A 19,336-nucleotide genomic window follows, 5' to 3' on the forward strand; every position below is an offset into this window, starting at 1 on the left:
TCGCCTCCTCCCTTCGTGATCTAAACCACCTAAAACCTCCGCCCAGGGACACAGGTGATGTTGGTGGCTCCTTCCTGGTCTGAAGTCGGCCACTCAGAGTGCATTTATTCCTCCTACAGAGACCTCATCTCTAGACAGTCGGAGACACAGCAGATGGAGGTCCTGAAGGAGAAAGTGGAGGAGGAAGAGGAGGCCGAGCGGGCCGAGCAGGCCGAGAGGGCCGAGAGGGCCAAGAAAATGATGAGGCCGATGGAGGTGCGGAAGGAGGACACCACCAGGACGCAGGAGATGCTCAGAGACCTGGAGAGGAAGCTGTCGGAGATTGAGGTCTCCATCCCGGAGAAGCCCTCGTGAGTGCCGGGGGTGGGGAAGGTGGGGGCTTTGGCCCAGCAGCCCCAGTGAGAGTCAGACCAGGGCCAGGCAGCAGGAGAGCCGGGCAGAATGGTGGTACCTGGGCTGGGAGGCAGGACCAGGACCTAGAAGGAGGTGGTTAGGAGTGAGGGCTGTGCTCTCAGGCTGCCTGGTCCAAGTCCCCACTCTGCCCCTCCCTAGCTGTGTGATCCTGGGCAAGTCACTCAAACTCTCTGTGCCTCATTTCCCTCATCTGTTTAAAAGGGCAGCTGATAAGAATGATACTTCCCTCCTAGGTAGTGGTGAGGATTTAATGAGGACAGGATAGAGCAAAGGCAGCTAAGGTGGATGGAGGGCTCCCTGTGTGCCAGGCCCAGCCTCACGCACACTGATGCCACCCCTCTTACGGACACAGGACTTTTACCAAGGATGCTATTGACACCTCCAAGCTGCCCCTTTCCTACCAAAGCAACACGCCCAAGGAGGAACACCTGCTGCAGGTGGCAGACAACTTCTCCCGCCAGTACAGCCATTTGTGCCCGGACCGCGTGCCCCTCTTCTTGTACCCAGTGAACGAGTGCAACGTGCCTGTAAGACTGGGCAGGGCCAGGGGCTGGAGAGCAGAGGGTGGAGGGAGGTGGGCCAGGCACAGACCTCTCGTGGGTCAAAGCTTATATTTCAGGGGCAGCATAAACTCAAATGTCCACAGGCCCCAGCAGGCCTGCTGTGAGTCAGCCCTGGGGGCCTGTGGTGGCTTGGAGCCGGCACACCCCGCCTAAGGGGCAGCCAGACACGCAGTGCGGTCTCCGGCCCCCGAGGCCAGCCCTATGCAGGGAAAAGCTGAGAAATAAGACAAAAATGGGCCAGGACCCAAGCGCTGGCCTCCTTCCTTCCCGCCCTGTGACCCAGGGCACATCCCTGAGTCTCTCTGGGCCTCAGTTTCCCCACCTGTAGATGGCATGGCAGGGGACGAATCCAAGCGTTGCAAAGCAGCAGCCCATAGGCTGACAGGGACTCACAGACTGTTTTATCTGGCCCACCTGGTGATTTTTCACCCTGGTATTAGCTGCCAGCATTTGAAACTCAGCCATTCCCGTCCAGATCCCTAGTCCCCTCTTCTCTGGATCTGGTAACCCCAGGCCTGCATCTGCCCTGCTGCCGTCAGTGGGGTCTGCACTGGGGCTGCCCCTTAGGTGGGGCCTTCCTCAAATTCACAGGGCGACCCCAGAGGCCTGGCCCCCAGCCCCAGGGTGGTCAAGACAGACCCAGCTCTGCTACTGACTGTGAACCTGAGCAAGTCAGCTCACCTCGCAGAGCCTCGGCTTCCTCATCGGTCAGCGGGACCTGCCTCACAGGGCTGTTGGGGGATCGGGGAGGTGGTGCAGCTCTGGCGGCACCGAGTGGGGCGGTGGTGATCACATCACTGCACCCCGGACAGCATGGGGTTATTCTAGATCTGGGGAGAAGGGCCTTGAGAGATCCCTTCCTCCCACTCCCAAGGCACCGAGGAGGAGCCTGAGGCCAGAGAGCCGTAGCCTCCCTACCTCGAGGCCCCCGGCCTCCTGGGAGCACCATGGTCTCCTCCCGGGTGGAGCACTCCCCCCAGGACCTGTGGTCTCTCCCTTTGCAGAAGTTCGTGAGCACGACCATCCGGCCCACACTGATGCCTTACCCTGAGCTCTACAACTGGGACACCTGCGCCCAGTTTGTCTCAGACTTCCTGTCCGCGGTGCCCTTGCCCGACCCCCTCAAGCCGGTAAGCACCACCTGGGGCTGCCATGAGGCCTGAGATGGGAAGCCAGGCGGGTCGGGAGAAGGAGGCTTGGCCAGCCTCAGGACACAGCCCATGAGTCTGTCTGGGCAGAGAGAGCCGCTTGCCTGAGGTCACACAGCCAGCCTGGTCCCCGGGCTCCCACCTCTTGGGCTGCTTTGCCTCTTTCTGCCTTCAGAGTCTTCCTTTCAGGACTTCGGGAGGTGGGGAAGGTGAGAGAGGGGAGGGCCTGCTGCCCATGGTCCAAGGTCACATCTCTGGGCTTCTGACCAGCTCAATCTCATTAAGAATGGAGGGAGGGAGATGAGGATACGTACACAGTGGAGAGCTGAGAAACAGAGAGAAGAGAAGGATGGAGGTAAAAGGTGAGGGTAACTCTGGAATAAAACCATAAAATGACCAATCAGAGAGCCACAGACCAGAAGCTTCTACATCCCAGACGGTCTTTCCCATCAGGAAGTCCATGGCCCCTTGCAATTCTAGGCAAACCTGGAGTGCACTTTATGGACACGGGATCTGTGGTTTTCACCCCATTCTTAGCAGGCTCCCTAACCCGACAAAGGGGAGGAGCCCTGGTGGGGCCCAGCCGGCCCCCTGGCCCCGGCGCCCAGCCCTTGCTGAGCAGGGAGGGCGGGTGGGGGCAACCGGGTGGCTATGCTGACCAGCTGGCTGTGCCCAGCCCTCCTACCTGTACTCCTCGACCACGGTGCTCAAGTACCAGGAGGGCAACTGCTTTGACTTCAGCACGCTGCTCTGCTCCATGCTCCTCGGCGCCGGCTACGATGCCTACTGCGTCTACGGCTATGGCTCGCAGGACCTGTGCCACATGGACCTGACTCGGGAGGTGTGCCCACTCACCGTGAAGCCCAAGGAGGTATGGCCGGGCTTATGCTGCCCTCAGCATCGCGCGAGACACGCCACCCTTAAAGCCACCTGTCCCTGCTGCTTCCGCCCCTGCCCCAGCTCCATCGCCAGGCAGCCCTTCAGGAGTTCATATTTCAAACCACTGATGGTTTCTCCATCTTTGGCATCTTAATACTCACAGCCCATTTCTCCAAACTGGCTGCTCCTCTCCCCTTGTTGTAACTCAGTTTCGGCTACTGTGTTCCCCGCATTTGTGAATGCCGTATGGCTGATACCTTAAGCCAAATTCTTCCAAATTTATCCTATGCATTTGATAAAAATCCATCCAGCCATTTTCATATAAGGAAAATGCAGACAAACAGACGTTTACTTCTTTTTATTTCCCCCTCCCAGGTAAAAAGGACCTCTTAACAGTACAGAATTCACCAGCCCTCCAGCAGCTGGTGGTTGTGTTTTTATATTAGTTGACTGAGAGCACCGTAATGACCCGAGGCTGCTGTGAACACAACACTCTTAAGTGAATTTAACTGTGGGAATCATAAAAGCATCTCTTTGCATTTGGAAAATAGCCATACTACTGGCAGGAAATGCTTTTCATGAACTGGATTGATTCCAGGACTCTGTGATCGGGGTCAAGCCCCAGCGGGTGTCTGCAGCTCAGGGCAGAGGATCCAGGGGCCTGGAGCATCCGGCGTGATGCACATGCACCTGTGTTACACCTGTGTGAGCACCTGGGGCCCCCGGGGCTGCAGTCTGGCGGAGAAGGAGGGGGAGGTACCAGGTGAGAGCCCTGCCTGCTCTCTCAGGGCCACCTCCCCAAGAAGGATGGAATAAAAAAGCTCCATCACTGCTTTTGGCTCCAAAGGCCTGAGAACTCACATACGGGCCTCTTAGCCCAAATTTTAATTATGAAAATGATATCAATAGCTAATGGATGCTGAGAGCGTTCCAGTCTATAAACAACTCACATGTCCATTGACTTGGTTGCTCCTCTCAATAGCGCTGCGTGGTAGGAATTATCACTTCTCTTTTACAGATGAGTGTGTCGAGATGAAACAATTTTTGTGACCAAAGTCACGTAGCTGGTAACTGGGGACCTGGGAGCTAAGGCCCAGTCTGTCTGACTCTAAACCATGGAGATTCACTATTTCTTCCTCATAATAGGCCCCCTTATGCAGCCTCTGTGGTGTCCTTTCCTGGACATTTTTCTCGCCACCTAGCACACATTTGTATGCACGTGCGCACTCATGCGCGCGCACACACACACACACACACACACACACACACAAACGCACACACACGAAGGCTTTGTTCTCTTTCCTAGCCCAGTAAACTCTCACTTCAAGTCAACATATGAAATCCTGCAGTGACAAAATCTGGAAAATCTGACTCCGGGCAATTTGTCCCACTTTCTAGATCAGATCCAGATCGAGCTAGTCTAGGCCGTGGGAAATGAAGAGGGGAAATCGCATTTCCTGAGCTCCTGCCCGGATGGGCAGCTCAGACGGACATTTTCCTGTCTTTACTTGTCAGAATAACTCTGCGGAAAATGTTCTCATTATTCTCAGTGACTTTTACAGAAGAGCCTGTGGGTAGGGAAGTGGGAGGACTGGCCCATGGTCACAGGTCTGGAGCTGAGGCTCTTTCTACGTTCAGGGTCAGAAAGCCAGCAGGCTCCGGGAGCAGCTGTGCAGGCGGGCCACTAAGGGCTGCTGACCCTTTTTCTCTTGTTGGATGACAGATGGTCAAGGAGGAGGAAAAGGCACCACCTAAGAAGTACGCCGTCAAACCGCCCAGGGACCTGACAAGCAGGTTTGAGCGGGAGCAGGAGATAAAAAGGCAGGAGGGAGTCAAGGCCGAGGAGGAGAAGCGGCTGAAGCAGGGGGAGCGCCTCGCGGTGGGTCCGCCATCCTCAGCCCTCAACCCTTGAACTCAGCTCCAGAGGGGGGGTTGCTGGGAATGGGGAAACAGACACGGATCACGAAGGGATGTGTTTATGGGCCCCCAGGTCCAAATCCCCTCCTCCAACCTTCCACCACCCCCCACCTCTGCCCGGCCTTGTGGGAATCCCCAGTGTAGTCAGCCAGCTTCTGGTGACAGAGTTCTAACATCAGACAGCTCTGCCGCCTGAAGCAACTCATTTTATGCTGTGCAGTTCTGGTGTCCTTGTTCAGACTCTCACTGAAGATTTACCTACATACACTCTACATCCATTCTCCCATCCTTCCTTCCATCCATCCATCCTCCAATCTCTCCTTCTAGCCACCCACACTCTCATCATCCCTCTCACCTATTTTTCCTCCCTCCCTTCTTTCCTTTCCTTCCATATAGTATTTACTGAGGGTCTACTCTAGTCCGGGCCCTGGGGATGCAATAATGAACGTGGCACAGTGACCCTTTGCCCAGAGGGATGCAGACAATGAAGCCACATGGTGTCCCTCTATCTTTCTTTGGATGAAATCTCACCCAGAATCACAACATGGAAAGACAGTAAATCCCAGATACCCTAGAGCTCTAAAAGGTCAAGTTTGTAAACCACAGGTCAAGTCAGATCCTCCAATTTATTGATAAGAAGATGGGTTCAGAGGTGGGATGATGTCCTTAAGGCCACAAAGCCAGCCAACAGCGCAGTGTGGATCAGCATTCAGTTCTCTCGCCAGTTCCCCAGCCCCAGGGGGCCCCTGATGGCCCCCTTCCCATCCATCTGGCTCATGGTCACCCACCTTTTCCATGCAGGAGCAGGAGAGTGCAAAGACCGACCCCCTGCATGGCCTGCGGGTACACTCCTGGGTCCTGGTGTTGTCGGGGAAACGCGAGGTGCCCGAGAGCTTTTTCATTGACCCGTTCACTGCACGCAGCTACAGCACCCAAGACGACAACTTCCTGGGAATAGAGAGCCTCTGGAACCACAAGAACTACTGGGTCAACATGCAGGACTGTTGGAACTGCTGCAAGGTGCTGGGCGGGGCCTGGGCGGGTATGGCTGGCACAGTGGGTGAAGGCAGGTGTGACCTGTGGGGAGATCTGGCCACCAGGCCAGGAGGGCTTTGGACCTTCCCTGTAGCTGAGTGCCCAGGGCCCACTCCTTTGCCCATACATAATCGTTTCAATATGATTATTGTCGCTCTTTTGGTTTGTATATTCTTATAAAATGTGGATTGTTAGTTCATCTGATTTTTTTAAAATGTTGTATTGAAGTGCAATACACATGCAGGAAAGTGCACTCATCCTACACGTCCAGCTCAATGAATTTCCATACATACATACGTATAAAAAACTCAGTGCCATTTACAGAAGTTGAAAATACGTGCACACAGTTGGAGGGAGGTTGTAACTGGATACCAGGGGACTTTCTGGGGTCTGGACAATGTTCTGTTTCTTGATCCGGGGGCAGGGAACCTGGGTGCACCCAATTTATGGAAATTCATTGAGCTGTATGCAAATAAAAAGAGAGACAGGCTCCAGGCACCAAGTCCTGTGCTCTTTTGTTATTTCCAAGGTCTTCCATTTACAACCAGGCCAGTTTCCCAAAGGTAGGTCCTGGGCCCCTCGCCCCCTATACCGAAGTGAACATCTCCAAGGGATTGCTGTCGCCCCCGTGTGGGAGGCGGGCAGATTTGATACACATTCAGATGCACCTGCCTTCAGCAAAGGAGACACAGCCAGCCCCCAGCCTCCCTGAGCCCCTGAGTCCAGGGTGGCTCAGTCCTCAACGACCTCACAGGGTTGTGGAAAATAACATTCGGTAGGTGCTTAGAATAATCCCATGCTGTTCAGTAAAGGTTAGCTAGCGTTACTGTCATTTTAGAGAAAGAACGTCTTCCTCACCACACAGATGGGGCAGAGCCCAGACCACCTCCGCCAGAGCCCAAGCTCATAGCCGCCACGGTGGTCAGAGCCCTCTGAGGGATAACAGCCCTTCGCAGGCCGCTGCAGTCCTCCTTTGGCCCTCTTCTGGGTGGAAGTTCCTTCAGCCTCCCCCCAGCACACCCTGTACCAGTGCCAGGTGGAGGAAATTTATATCAAGGATAATAGAAGTAATGAGATGAAGATGGAAGGGTGGCCTGGTGGGAAAGTGAGGCCAGAGGGGCAGTACTGCATCACCAAGTGAGGGCACGAAGAAAGAGACCGTGACACTGGCTGTCACTTTTACTGCCCCATGAGCACAGGAGTGGTTGCTTTGTTCCTTCAAAGAACCTTGATATTTTTTCTTCCTAATTTATTTTTTGGCCACGCCACGTGGCATGTGGGATCTTAGTTCCCTGACCACGTATTGAAACCGCGCCCCCATCATTGGAAGCGCGGAGTCTTAATCACTGGACCGCCAGGGAAGTCCCCTTCAAAGAACCCTGAAATGGCCTTGGAGTGAGGTACCACTCAGAGACTGGGATGTCGTAGTTGTCCCTTCGTTTATGCTTTTCCTATAGAGATAGAACTTTAAGATAAAGCAGCAAAACATCTAACTACCGCTTACTACTTACAAAAGTGACAGAATGGGGAATTCCCTGGCTGTCCAGTGGTTGGGACTCCGAGCTTTCATTACTGAGGACCCGGGTTCAATCCCTGGTCGGGGAACTAAGATCCCACAAGCCCCACGGTGCAGCCAAAAAAAAAAAGTGACAGAATGGAGGACATGATTTTAAGAAATTCAAACGTCTGTGTAATTTGATTCCTCTCCACGAAGCCTGGACTATTGGCTCTTAAATCTACAAGCAGTTCTTTCCCTCACTACCCTCCCCCATCGTGTACCCCTCCCACCTCCCAGCAGAGCCCTCCAGGACTCAGGACAGTGAGGACTATAGCATTAGGACTGGTGTCAGCGGAGCTTCATGTTGAAACCATTGTGGGCAGCTACCATCTTGGAGTTGGGAGCGAGGGCACACCACCCCGGGGAGGTAGACGGGGACATGGTGCTCCCCACCTGCTGGGAGTTATTTGGCAGGTGAGCCCAGGCTCAGGTGGGCTGGACTGAAAATAGGTGAAGGACCCACACCAGGGGAGAGAAATTCGCACTTCCCTCTTCTGCGTGCATGTCTAGTTCCCTTCCTGCTGGCACGGGGTGAGAAAGATGAACCTGCCATTTCCCTGCCTGTACAATCTCTCTGGCTTGCGTTTGCTCTAAACACTGCCCAGGTGCCGCTCTCCCCCGACAATGTAGACTGACCTCCACATCCAGGCCATCCCAGGCCAGAGAGTTTCCAAGTCTCTCACAGAGACCAACACAGGAAGGGAGTCCCAGCCCCCCTGGGGCCTCGGTCTCCCTGCGGGGATGAGGAGGGCAGGTGTGGACGCTCAGAGGCGGCCTGGAGCCACATTCTGCCCCCCTGAGACCCAGCCTGGTGCCTTCTCCCCCTGGGCGTGGCTGTTCCCTGCCCCCCATGGAGCAGGAGGGGGCGTGGCGACTGTGGAGGGCTCTCAGCGATCCCCTCCTCCACCAGGACCTGGTCTTTGACCTGGGAGACCCTGTGAGGTGGGAGTACCTGCTCTTGGAGACTGACAAGCCTCTCCTGTCCCTGACTGAGGAGGAGGACGACGGGATGAACGATGACGATGATGTGGAAAATCTGGTGAGCCTCTGAGGGCTGGAGGCCGGGGAGTGGAGGGGACTCGACAACCTGTCTTGCTTCGGGCCAGCCTGACACATGTCCCCGCCACGTGTATGGGTATGGCGTGGGGGGCAGTCCACATAGACCAATTATAGATTCCTCAAAGCAGAAGGGCCTGGGCCATGCCCTCGTTTTACAGGTGGGCAGACTGAGGCCCAGACAGGTCCAGTGACCTGCCCAGGACCCCCCAGTGGTGCAGGGGAGGGCTGGGACTTGCATTCAGGGGTTGCCCTGCGCCTAGCGAACATGCCCCTTGGAGGAGGGCGATAAGACCCTCTCCACAAGCCAGGGGAGCCCCAGGGCCAGCCATTCCTCACATCCAGGCCTTTCCTGCGTGGTCACCATGATCCTCCACACACACTTCCAGGCCTTTCTTGTCCATCCAGTCAGCCCTTCTGACGGGCATTGGCCTTGTCATCTCTGATCTCCTAGTCAGGGGCCGTCAGGCAGGTCTGCATGAGGCCCTGTGCGTGGAAGTCAGGAGTCCAGAGGCCTTCACTATTGGCTCTGACATCTTGGGCAAACTTCCTAAATGTTGGAAGCTTCAGTTTCAGCGTCTGCATGTGAAATGGGGGAGTGGGGTTGGTTACATTCATGGTAGTAATAAGTGATGTATTCATTTGCTAGAATTGCCAAAACAAAGCACCACAGACTGGGTGGCTTAAGCAATAGGAATTTATTTTCTCACAGCCCTGGAGACTGGAAGTCAAGGTGTCGGCAGGGTTGGTTTCTCCCTGGCTTGTAGAGGGTGCCTTCTCCCTGGGTCCTCAGCCTCTTCCCTCTGTGCGTGTCTATGTTTTAATCTCCTCTTCTTATAAGGACACCAGTCGTATTGGATTAGGGCCCAACCTAATGACCTTAGTTTAACTTAATTACCTCTTTAAAGATCCTATCTCTAGGGACTTCCCTGGTGGTGCAGTGGTTAAGAATCCACCTGCCAATGCAGGGGACACGGGTTTGAGACCTGGTCCGGGAAGATCCCACATGCCGCGGAGCAACTAAGCCCGTGTGCCACAACTGCTGAAGCCCGCGCACCTAGAGCCTGTGCTCCACAACAAGAGAGGCCACTGCAATGAGAAGCCTGTGCACCACAGCGAAGAGTAGCCCCTGCTCGCCGCAACAGCCCGCACGCAGCAATGCTGCCAAAAATAAATGTTTATTAAAAAAAATAGAAAAAAAAAGATCCTATCTCCAAATATAGTCACATTCTGGGGTGCTGGGTGTTAGGACATGTGAATTTTGAGGGGACACAATTCAGCCCATAGGTAACACGCATATGCCCCTTTCTCAGTGCCAGTAGGTGCTTAACTTAAATTAACTTGTCTAAGTCTTCACAACTACCTGGCGAGGTGGGTACTAGTATTATCATGTCCCATTTTACTGATAGGAAGACTTACACACAGAGGGGTGAAGTAACGTACCCGACGTTACACAGGCAGTAAGTGACAGAACTAGGATTTGAACCTGGGATTTGACAGTCTGGGTTCTCAAAAGTGGTTCTGTTCTACCTCCTGGGACTGGTTGAGGACAAAGTGAGACCACTGGTGTGATGTGCTTGGCATAGCTGTGTAGACCCACCTGCACATGGTGTTGAGTGTTGCCAGCGTCCTCATGTCTGGAGACCAGAGAGCCTCCTCCCCTGTGCAGTAAATCCTGGGGCACTGGCGCCCCCTGCTGGCCTCAAAATGTGAACAGATTAGCTGAGCAGGTGTCAGAGGTCTGAGCAATTTGGTGGGGAGAAAAGTTTTAAATTGAGAAAATCTTATCCAAGTTTCTGTGGTTACCTAACCTGAGGACCATTTGTCTAGACCAGGCCTTATTTGCCAGATGGGGAAACTAGGCTCAAAAAGAAAAATAATAAGGGCAGCCAGGCAGTGTCCCAAACCCTTATGTACATTTATCAGTCAATCCTCCCAGGGGGTTCAGTTTACAGTTAGAAAACTGAGGCTTAGGGGTCCTGGGCAAGTCCCTTAACTGCTTTGAGTCTCAGTTTGTTTGTTTGTTTGTTTAATTTAATTAATTAATTTATTTGTGGCTGTGTTGGGTCTTCGTTTCTGTGCGAGGGCTTTCTCTAGTTGCGGCAAGTGGGGGCCACTCTTCATCGCGGTGCGCGGGCCTCTCACTATCGCGGCCTCTCTTGTTGCGGAGCACAGGCTCCAGACACGCAGGCTCAGTAGTTGTGGCTAATGGGCCCAGTTGCTCCGCGGCATGTGTGATCCTCCCAGACTAGGGCTCGAACCCGCGTCCCCTGCACTGGCAGGCAGACTCTCAACCACAGCGCCACCAGGGAAGCCCGAGCCTCAGTTTTAATGAAGGGCCTGTGGCTTTCCTCGTGCCTCTGTTGACAGAGGGAAGGTAGGGCATGCAGGGCAGGGTGTTGCTGTCCTCGCCGGGCACCAGGTGGGTACAGGGAGGAGCTGACTCCTCCTCTCTCCCCCCTGTCTCGGGTCAAGCCAGGTCAGAACTGCTCGAGACCTCTGGGCTCCCCTGGGGGAGCTGACGAGCCACCCCAGCTTGGCCCTGGGGGATGAGGCAGAGGCTCTGACCGTAACTTCGGGTCCACGGCCCAGCCCTGATCAGAACCACCACCCCACCCCCACTTCTCCCAACAGGGCAAGGAGGATGAGGATAAGAGCTTCGACATGCCGTGCTCGTGGGTGGAGCAGATTGAGATCTCCCCAGAAGGTATTGCACTTTCACTCGTTTCCGGGCTTCTGGGGATGTCTGTGGCAACAACTAGACAGGGGGATACCAGCAGAGGCTGCCTTGGTCCCTCATTTCCACCCCCATGGCCTGCTTTCTGCTGCAACCTCTTCATTTTTTCCTTCTCAACATACGCACTCAGCTCTGCAGCCTGGGGCCTGACCCCAGTCTGGCATACAGGACAGGGCTCAGTTAACCCAGCCGGGATGATGGAGTGTGGCCGGTGATGGAGGACCGAGGACCAGGACACAGCTGTTCCCATCCCTCACCCCACTCTGCCAGGAGGAGACTGTGCACAGTACTCAGAGGGCACAGGGGGTCTCAGGACCAAAAAGGGGCAGGCAGGGAAAGCAGGGGGACAGGCACGCTTGTGCCCCATGCCAACCTCTGCTGGCTGCTGAGGTTCCCGTGGGGGAGTGCCTAGACCCATGGGGAGGGCCCAGGCCATCCCAACAGGGTAGGAAGGGCTAAAGAGGGTGTCATGGGAACCCAGGGGGTTGGAGGCTGGGGTGGGGGGCAGAAAGGGCTTCTGGGAGGAGAGGTCATGGGAACTAAGTTTTAAGGGATCAGAATAAGTCAGCCCAGTAAGGGCAGGAGGGGATGGTGTTTCCAGCCAAGGCCTGGCAGTGAGAGTGTGGTGTGGTCAGGCTCAAGCTGAGATCTCGTCCAGGGCAGGAGCCACCCCTGGTGACTCTTCCTGTGCCTCCATGGAGCAGGTTTGAGGGCTGGAGGAGCCTTGCAGACAGCACAGTGCACAGAGGCTGACGAGTGGCTGGGGGGCTGGGGGAGCTGGCCCTCCCTTCCCCTGATCTGGGGAGGAAGGACCCCAACCCACTCTGTGTCTGCAGCGTTCGAGACCCGCTGCCCAAATGGGAAGAAGGTGATACAGTACAAGAGGGCAAGGCTGGAGAAGTGGGCCCCGTACCTCAACAACAACGGCCTTGTGTGCCGCCTCACCACCTACGAGGACTTGCAGTGTAAGGGGGCAGCCCTGGCTGCGGGGAGCAGGAGAGCTGGGTCCCCCAACACGCCACGTGACCTCGGTCATGTCACTGCCCCTCTCTTGGTGTGAGTGTGGGCCCTGCTGGCCTCCGTGTGCTGGGAGCGGTGGCATGGAGGCTGAGGGAGCTGGCCTGGCTGCTTCAAGCACGCATTGGGGCCTACAGGTACCAAGATTTTGGAGATAAAGGAGTGGTTCCAGAACCGGAAGGATATGCTGGAGCTGAAGCACATAAACAAGGTCACGGGCCTGAACATCGACTACTTCAAGCCGGGCCACCCCCAGGCTCTGCGTGGTGCGTAGACCCCACTGCTAGGCCAGCTAGGTGCCCAGGTTGGGGGCCTCACGTGCTCCTTAGAGCAGCCTCCCTGCAGCTGGCATGTAGTGGGAGGAACCAGCATCCACGTATTGACAGGGTTCTTGGGCGGCAAGCAACAGAAAGGGCCTCTTCCTCCCTAGGCAAAGCAGACACATGGGAGGTAAGGGGAAACACAGAAAATCCGAGGAAACGTTGACAGGTTTCTTCCAGGAAAGGCAAAGCAGGGCCGCAGCCTATGCTGTGGCTGGGATCGGGCATCCAGTGGGGGCCACATTTACAGGGGTTAGGATGCTGAGCAAGAAAACCAACAAGTGTCCCCACAAGACTGATGCAGAGGGCAGAAGTATGGAGGTGCAGACACGGCCACGAGCCCAGGAGGCTGGGAAGGGAGGGAAGAACACGTCCTGGGAATTCACAACCTGATCCAAGAATTCACAAAGGAAAAACATAGGGTCAATATACATCTAAAAACATGACCAACCTTGCTTGGTGGTTGAAATTTTAAAAAAAGAAAGAAAGAAAGAAAGAGAGAGAGAGGGAGGGAGGGAGGGAGAGAGAGAGAGAGAAAGAAACTAAATCAATAAGGGACCATCTTACAACCCTTATGTTGGCAAAGATGAAAAAAAATGGTCCTACCAGGTGTGAGCAAGTGAATCCCTGTCACTGCTGGTATGACAGCAAACTGGCGCAACTTTTCTGGAGAGCAGTTGGGCAAAACAATCAATAATAGCTTTAAAATATGTAGGCTTTTTGACCAGCAGTTCTACTGCTCAGCAAATAGCAGTCAAGGACAAAAAATGCAAACTGCAGACGTTCATCATGGTGTTGATCATAGCAAAAAAGTTGGAAGCAGCCTGAATACCCAGCACTAGGGCACTGGTTACGTACTAACGCTCCTCCCTGGGGCCAGGGGCCGGGTTATCAAGCCAGGGGCCAGAGCTCCTAGTGCTCAGCCAGCCCTCTCCGCGGCCCCTCCCCCGGCAGCGCACTCATACACGTCCATGCAACCCGAGATGGACCGCGTCATGGAGTTTTATGAAACGGCCCGCGTGGACGGCCTGATCAAACGGGAGGAGACGCCCAGGACAATGACGGAGTACTACCAAGGGCGGCCCGACCTCCTCTCCTACCGCCATGTCAATTTCGGGCCCCGGATCAAGAAGTTGTCTCTGAACAGTGCAGAGTCAAACCCCCGGCCCGTGGTGGTGAGCACTCGCTGGTACTGGGGACAGGGTGCCCGCCCCCTCTGGTGGGCCAAGATTACCCCTGGAGGCGAACAGCCCTGACTCCCTCCAGGGAAACTTCTTTACTGAGCGACCTTTCCAGTTTTACCAAACACACAGTCTCAGGTCTGTCCGATGCCAGATGGTGCCCTCAGCCGCTGGGCCAGGGAGGTATTATTTCCTTACTGTTATAAAAAATACACACTTGTGGGCTTCCCTGGTGGCGCAGTGGTTGAGGGTCCGCCTGGCGATGCAGGGGACACGGGTTCGTGCCCCGGTCCGGGAGGATCCCACATGCCGCGGAGCGGCTGGGCTCGTGAGTCATGGCCGCTGAGCCTGCGCGTCCAGAGCCTGTGCTCCGCAACGGGAAAGGCCACAACAGTGAGAGGCCCGCGTACCGCAAAAAAAAAAAAAACACACTCGTGACTAAACATGTAGAAAACATGTAAAAATGTAAAAAGTAAAAATATCTCAGAATGCCAATTCTCAGATATTACCACATATTAATAGGTTTGGTTTTGAGAATCTTTTCTAACTTAAGATTTGTGTGTGTGTGTGTGTGTGTGTGTGTGTATAGGTAGAATTCCTGTATCACCCTCTTAACATTAAAATGTGAGATTTTTTTCTCCATATCATTACAAATTATTTGCAACCTATGTTTAATGTCTGAATAGCAAAGAAGCTCTTTCTAGCAGTAAGGGATGTCTAGCTGTAGAGCAGGCTGCCTGCAAAGGTGGTGAGCTCCCCATCTTGTGGAGGGAGCTAGAGAAGAAATCCAGCACCATCCAGGGCTGGAGTGGCCAGACACCGAGAACCCCTGGGGCCTTGAGATCCATTGTTTAGCTGGGAGGGGCTGTTCCACATGACCCCCCAAATGACCCCAGACCCCAGCATCCCTGAGTGTCCTTTGCTGCTGTCGTCAGCTCAGGCACAGAAATCCCTTCCCACCTCCCATCCTACGCATGTTCTGGCCTGCCAGAAAATCACAGAGCGATTCTCCCGCAACCCTGCGAAGCCTGCAGATGAAGACGTGGCAGAGCGCGTGTTTCTGTTGCTGGATGAGCGCATCCAGCTGCGCTATCACTGCCGCGAGGACCACCTCACGGCCTCCAAGCGTGAGTTCTTGTGGCGCACGGAGGGGGACAGCAAGGGCAACAAGATCATCATGACGCCTGACATGTGTCTCAGCTTTGAGGTACGCCTGGGGGCCGTGGCGGGCAGGGGCAGGTGGGGGTGAGGTGAGGAGAGTGCCCTGGGGCCCTCTGTCCTGTCCCAGCAACTTGGGAGAACTGGGATAGAAAGTCCTGGTTCCCAGCCTGGAAATTCATCTCTGCCCCTTGGGAACATCAAGAGCTCCCATGTGGGATACTTCTCTTTGAGCGCCTCTGAAAATCTTCCTCTTTTCCACCAAGAAAGACAACCCAGCTGGCCTCCACTACTCATTGTCCCTGCCCCCTAGTCCTGGGCGAGAGCAGATCCTGGGACCAAGGCTGTAGTAGATCTCACCACCTCCACGGGGCTGGTTTTCCTGGTTCAGATTCTCACTCTCCTGACACATTCCTTAGCCCCTCTGAGTCTCCAGTCCCTCTTTTATTATTAGCTGTGTTTTTATAGATGAAGAAACAGGCCCAGGGAGGGCAATTCCCTGGCAGTCCCAGTGGTTAGGATGCTGCGCTTCCACTGTTGGGGGTACAGATTCGATCCCTGGTCGGGGAACTAAGATCCCTCATGCCACGGCACAAAAAAAGAAAAGAAAAGAAAAGAAAGAAACAGGCCCAGAGAGGTTAAGCAACTTCCTTGAGGTTGCACAGCTAGAAAAATGGCAGGGGAAGATTTGAACCCAGGAGGTCTGGCTCCAGAATCTGCCTACAACCCCAGCCATTGCTGCTTCTCCGTGTCACTGTGGTGGTTGTTCCAGGTGGAGCCCATGGAGCACACCAAGAAGCTTCTCTACCAGTACGAGGCCATGATGAAGCTGAAGAACGAGGAGAAGTTGGCCAGGCATCAGGCTTGGGAGTCAGAGCTGGAGGTCGGGTCCCAAGGGAGAGTGGGCAGATGGGAGGTGGCAGGGGTGGGGGTGTGTCTTCACCACGTCCGCCCCCACTTCCCAATTCAGGTGCTGGAGATCCTGAAGCTTCGGGAGGAAGAGGAGGCAGCGCATGTGCTGACCATCTCCATCTACGACACCAAGCGCAACGAGAAGAGCAAGGAGTATCGGGAGGCCATGGTGAGCCTTGCTCCCTGGCCCTGGCTTTCCCTGACCCCTCCCCCAGCCACACTCCCTGGCCTCCAGGGTGCTGATGATCAGGGATTCTTTCGGAAAGCCCTTTATAGGGGATGAAGTTATCGACACCATGGTGGTCGTCCTTGCTGCTGAGCTGACCATTTCCATGCGTCACCCCAGAGAGCACTCAGGATGCAAGCCAAGTCTCCCCCACTTCCAGGGGCTGTGGCCAAGCCAAAACCTCTACTGCACGAGGAAAGAATGAAATTTGTGTGCCCACCTCCACCTGGGGCTTCCCTGGAGGTCGCGGCCTGGCCCAGTAGCTCTCACAGCTGACTCTGGCCTCAGGCCTGAGTTATCCGACCCTGCGCGTAGGGCGTTCACGTTACCGCCTCAGGTTGCAAGACCCAGCTTGGTTTTCGAGGCCAGCTTCTAAATCCCCTTCACTAACCAATTGGTTGAGGTTGGCGAGATAGGACAGGGCATCAGATGTCTGGTTCTCAGACTCCCAGGGCTGGGCATCGGCCCCCACATCTCCAACTTCACTGGCCCCTGGCTGCCAACACAGGACATAGATAAGGCCCCAGCGTGGAAGAGAAAAAGGGACTCACCAGCAGTTTTTGATTTAACATCATTAACAACCACTCTTTATTACCACTTACTGAGCAAGCATCTGCTGAGTGCTGGGTATGTTCTGGGGCTCAAGTAGAGACACGTGAATTCACGTGAGACACGAGAGTTGGCTGTTACCAATAATCGTGGCTACAAGAGACAGCACAGGCCCCTCGGAGGCCTCAAGCACTTCTGGGTTTGAGGCCTGGTTTTGTGCGGTCACATGTTGATGAAGATGACCCCCCCCTCCGGCCCCCTCTCCACAGGAGCGCATGATGCTCGAGGAGCACCTGTGGCAGGCGGAGGCCCAGCTGGACTACCTGGCCCCGTTTCTGGCACAGCTCCCACCGGGAGAGAAGCTGACACGCTGGCAGGCCGTGCGCCTCAAGGATGAGTGCCTCAGTGACTTCAAGCAGCGGCTCATCGACAAGGCCAACCTCATCCAGGCCCGGTTTGAAAAGGTGCTGCCAGGGCCCTGGCAGGGGAGGGGACCTCAGCGTCCTCAACCAGAAAACGGGCCCAGGGCTGTTTGCTCACCATCTCAGACTTGTGAGGGACTAATCGGGGCAGGGGGAGGATGTCAGTGCTTGGGGTGTCCAGATGACCGAGTTGTCCTTCCTCACACTTGTTCATTGGGTGGAAGGGTGGATGGATGGAGCCTTATAACAGCTCCTAGTCCTTGACCCATTTCTGTTGGTCAGGTACACACCACACAGTTCCCATGCATTCTCTTAACTTAAGCTTCAAAGAGCTCTGTGGTGGGGGGGTGGGTTTTGCAGACAACAAATTGGAAACTCTGAAAATGTACCTTGACCAGAGTCACATGACTCTCAGTCTTGACCCCTGCTCTAACCTCGTGGACATGATATCCCTCTAAACAAGACCCCAGTGGCTCCAGGCCTGTGCTTCTCTGGCTCCTGTCAGTAGGGGTAGCGGGTCCGACCCTTGTAGGGATTTCAGCCTGCAGCCTGGCTAAGAGTCAGTCGTCATCAGCCCTCCTGCTCTCTCTTCCCTGTGCCCACAGGAGACCCAGGAGCTGCAAAAGCAGCAGCAGTGGTATCAGGAGAACCAGGTGACCCTGACGCCCGAGGATGAAGACTTGTACCTGAGTTACTGCTCTCAGGCCATGTTCCGCATCCGCATCCTGGAGCAGCGGCTCAATCGGTGAGGAGACGGAGGAGCTGAGAGGACCCACTAGGATCCTTGAGCACTAGCTTTGTAAGCCTTTACCACCTCTCATTCCTCCCCTGATTTCAGACACAAGGAGCTGGCCCCACTGAAGTACCTGGCTCTGGAGGAAAAGCTCTACAAGGACCCACGCCTGGTGGAGTTACTGAAAGTCTTTGTTTGATGCTTCTCAGTCCCCACACCTGTGGTCCTTTGCCCCTCCTGAGACCTCAGTGAAGCTGCCAGAGAAAGAAACCTCCCCCAAAGCCTGGCCCACGTGCTCCCTATGCCCAGCTAATGACCATCCACTTGGGCACCTGGCCTCGCTGCTGCACCACCTCCCTGCAGCCATCTGTTCCTGCTTCTCCTGATTTTCCTGTAAATAAACACTTGCAATTTGCCATTTGTACCTCATGGTTCACGGGCCCCAGCACCAGCCTTTTTCTCCTTCCCTTCTTTATCTATGGCCTGGGACCACCTTTACAAGGCTTATTTAATACAGCAATGCCATCCCCATTTCACAGATGGCTAATTAGTGGCTGATAAGAAGAGGCGCTGGGATCCAGTCCCTTGCAGTGTAGCGTCAAGACCCCAAGTTCTGGGGCACACACCTTGGGCTTGCCATTCCCACTCTGTGAGCTGGGCCACCCTAGCCATGGTGGTGATGGTGGTGGTGGTGGTGGTGGTGGTGGTGGTGGGTATGCGATGACCCTCATTTTGCAGACAAGAAACTGAAAGCTCTGAAAATACACCTTGTCCAGAGTATGTGTCTAAGTCTTAACCCCAGCTCTGACCTCATGGGCATGATATCCCTCTAAACATGGTTCCAGTGGCTCCCTCCCAAGACATTTTTGTGACCCCTGCCTCTGTTCCTCTGACTTCCGTGGGTAGCGGCCCCAATTCACGGCGGGTCACGACCCTTCCCTCAGCCCACTCCACCCACGAGTCCCAAACGAAGTCGGCCTTTCTCGGGTTCCAGGTTGGTGGTCCGCCTAAGGGTTCAGCCGACTCATCAATTCATTGAGGCCGAGGCCGTAGGGGCTTCCATCCAGGGCTCCACGACTAACTCGGACCCGGAATCAGACTCCGTTTCCCTCTACGCCTCCTGTGGAGGATTCAAGCCGGCGTCCGAGCCAGGGAGGGGCGTCAAAGTCTTCAGAGCACGGAAACGCCGCCCACAAGCAAAGGTAAGAAATAGGAATTACCGCAAAGTGCTGACTAAGGCCTCGTCCCCGCTTCGCTCCAATCCAAGATGGAAGGTCCGAGGCGTCACGCTGCTCCCGAGGTCCCGTTCCCATTGGCTATCCTGGAATTGGTTTTCCAATAATGCGGACGCTGATTGGTCAACCCTGGACGGTTGCTAAAGGGATTGGTGCAGCAGCCCTTGGAGGGCGTCTCAAATTTTGAAAATGCAAACTAGGTTCGCGGAAGAGATGGAAAGGGGAGGGCAGGGAAATCTTGAGGCGGAGGCGGGATCAAGGACACGGCAGCTCGCA

At 55.1% G+C, this 19,336-nt stretch overlaps 2 protein-coding genes across 2 annotated transcripts in view; both read left to right on the forward strand.

Moving 5' to 3' along the window:
* ADGRG3 (adhesion G protein-coupled receptor G3) overlaps positions 1 to 248 on the forward strand; it is a 31,495-nt gene extending 31,247 nt beyond the window's left edge. The window contains exon 12 of the mRNA XM_067720399.1: positions 120 to 248. Coding sequence (XP_067576500.1) covers positions 120 to 166 — 47 coding nt within the window. The 3' untranslated portion in view covers positions 167 to 248. The remainder of the gene's footprint in view (positions 1 to 119) is intronic.
* Positions 58 to 18,241, forward strand: DRC7 (dynein regulatory complex subunit 7). The gene is made up of 17 exons (XM_067720387.1): positions 58 to 350; positions 767 to 941; positions 1,982 to 2,107; positions 2,802 to 2,996; positions 4,728 to 4,883; positions 5,723 to 5,941; positions 8,425 to 8,553; positions 11,205 to 11,277; positions 12,144 to 12,272; positions 12,462 to 12,590; positions 13,599 to 13,819; positions 14,817 to 15,032; positions 15,756 to 15,866; positions 15,954 to 16,064; positions 16,940 to 17,134; positions 17,698 to 17,837; positions 17,931 to 18,241. The coding sequence occupies exons 1-17, from the start codon at positions 58 to 60 to the stop codon at positions 18,022 to 18,024; spliced, it is 2,712 nt and encodes a 903-aa protein (XP_067576488.1). The 3' UTR covers positions 18,025 to 18,241.
* Positions 18,242 to 19,336: the final 1,095 nt, after the last annotated feature.

This window comes from Pseudorca crassidens, chromosome 20 (assembly GCF_039906515.1).
Source record: "Pseudorca crassidens isolate mPseCra1 chromosome 20, mPseCra1.hap1, whole genome shotgun sequence".
Lineage (NCBI taxonomy): Eukaryota > Metazoa > Chordata > Mammalia > Artiodactyla > Delphinidae > Pseudorca > Pseudorca crassidens.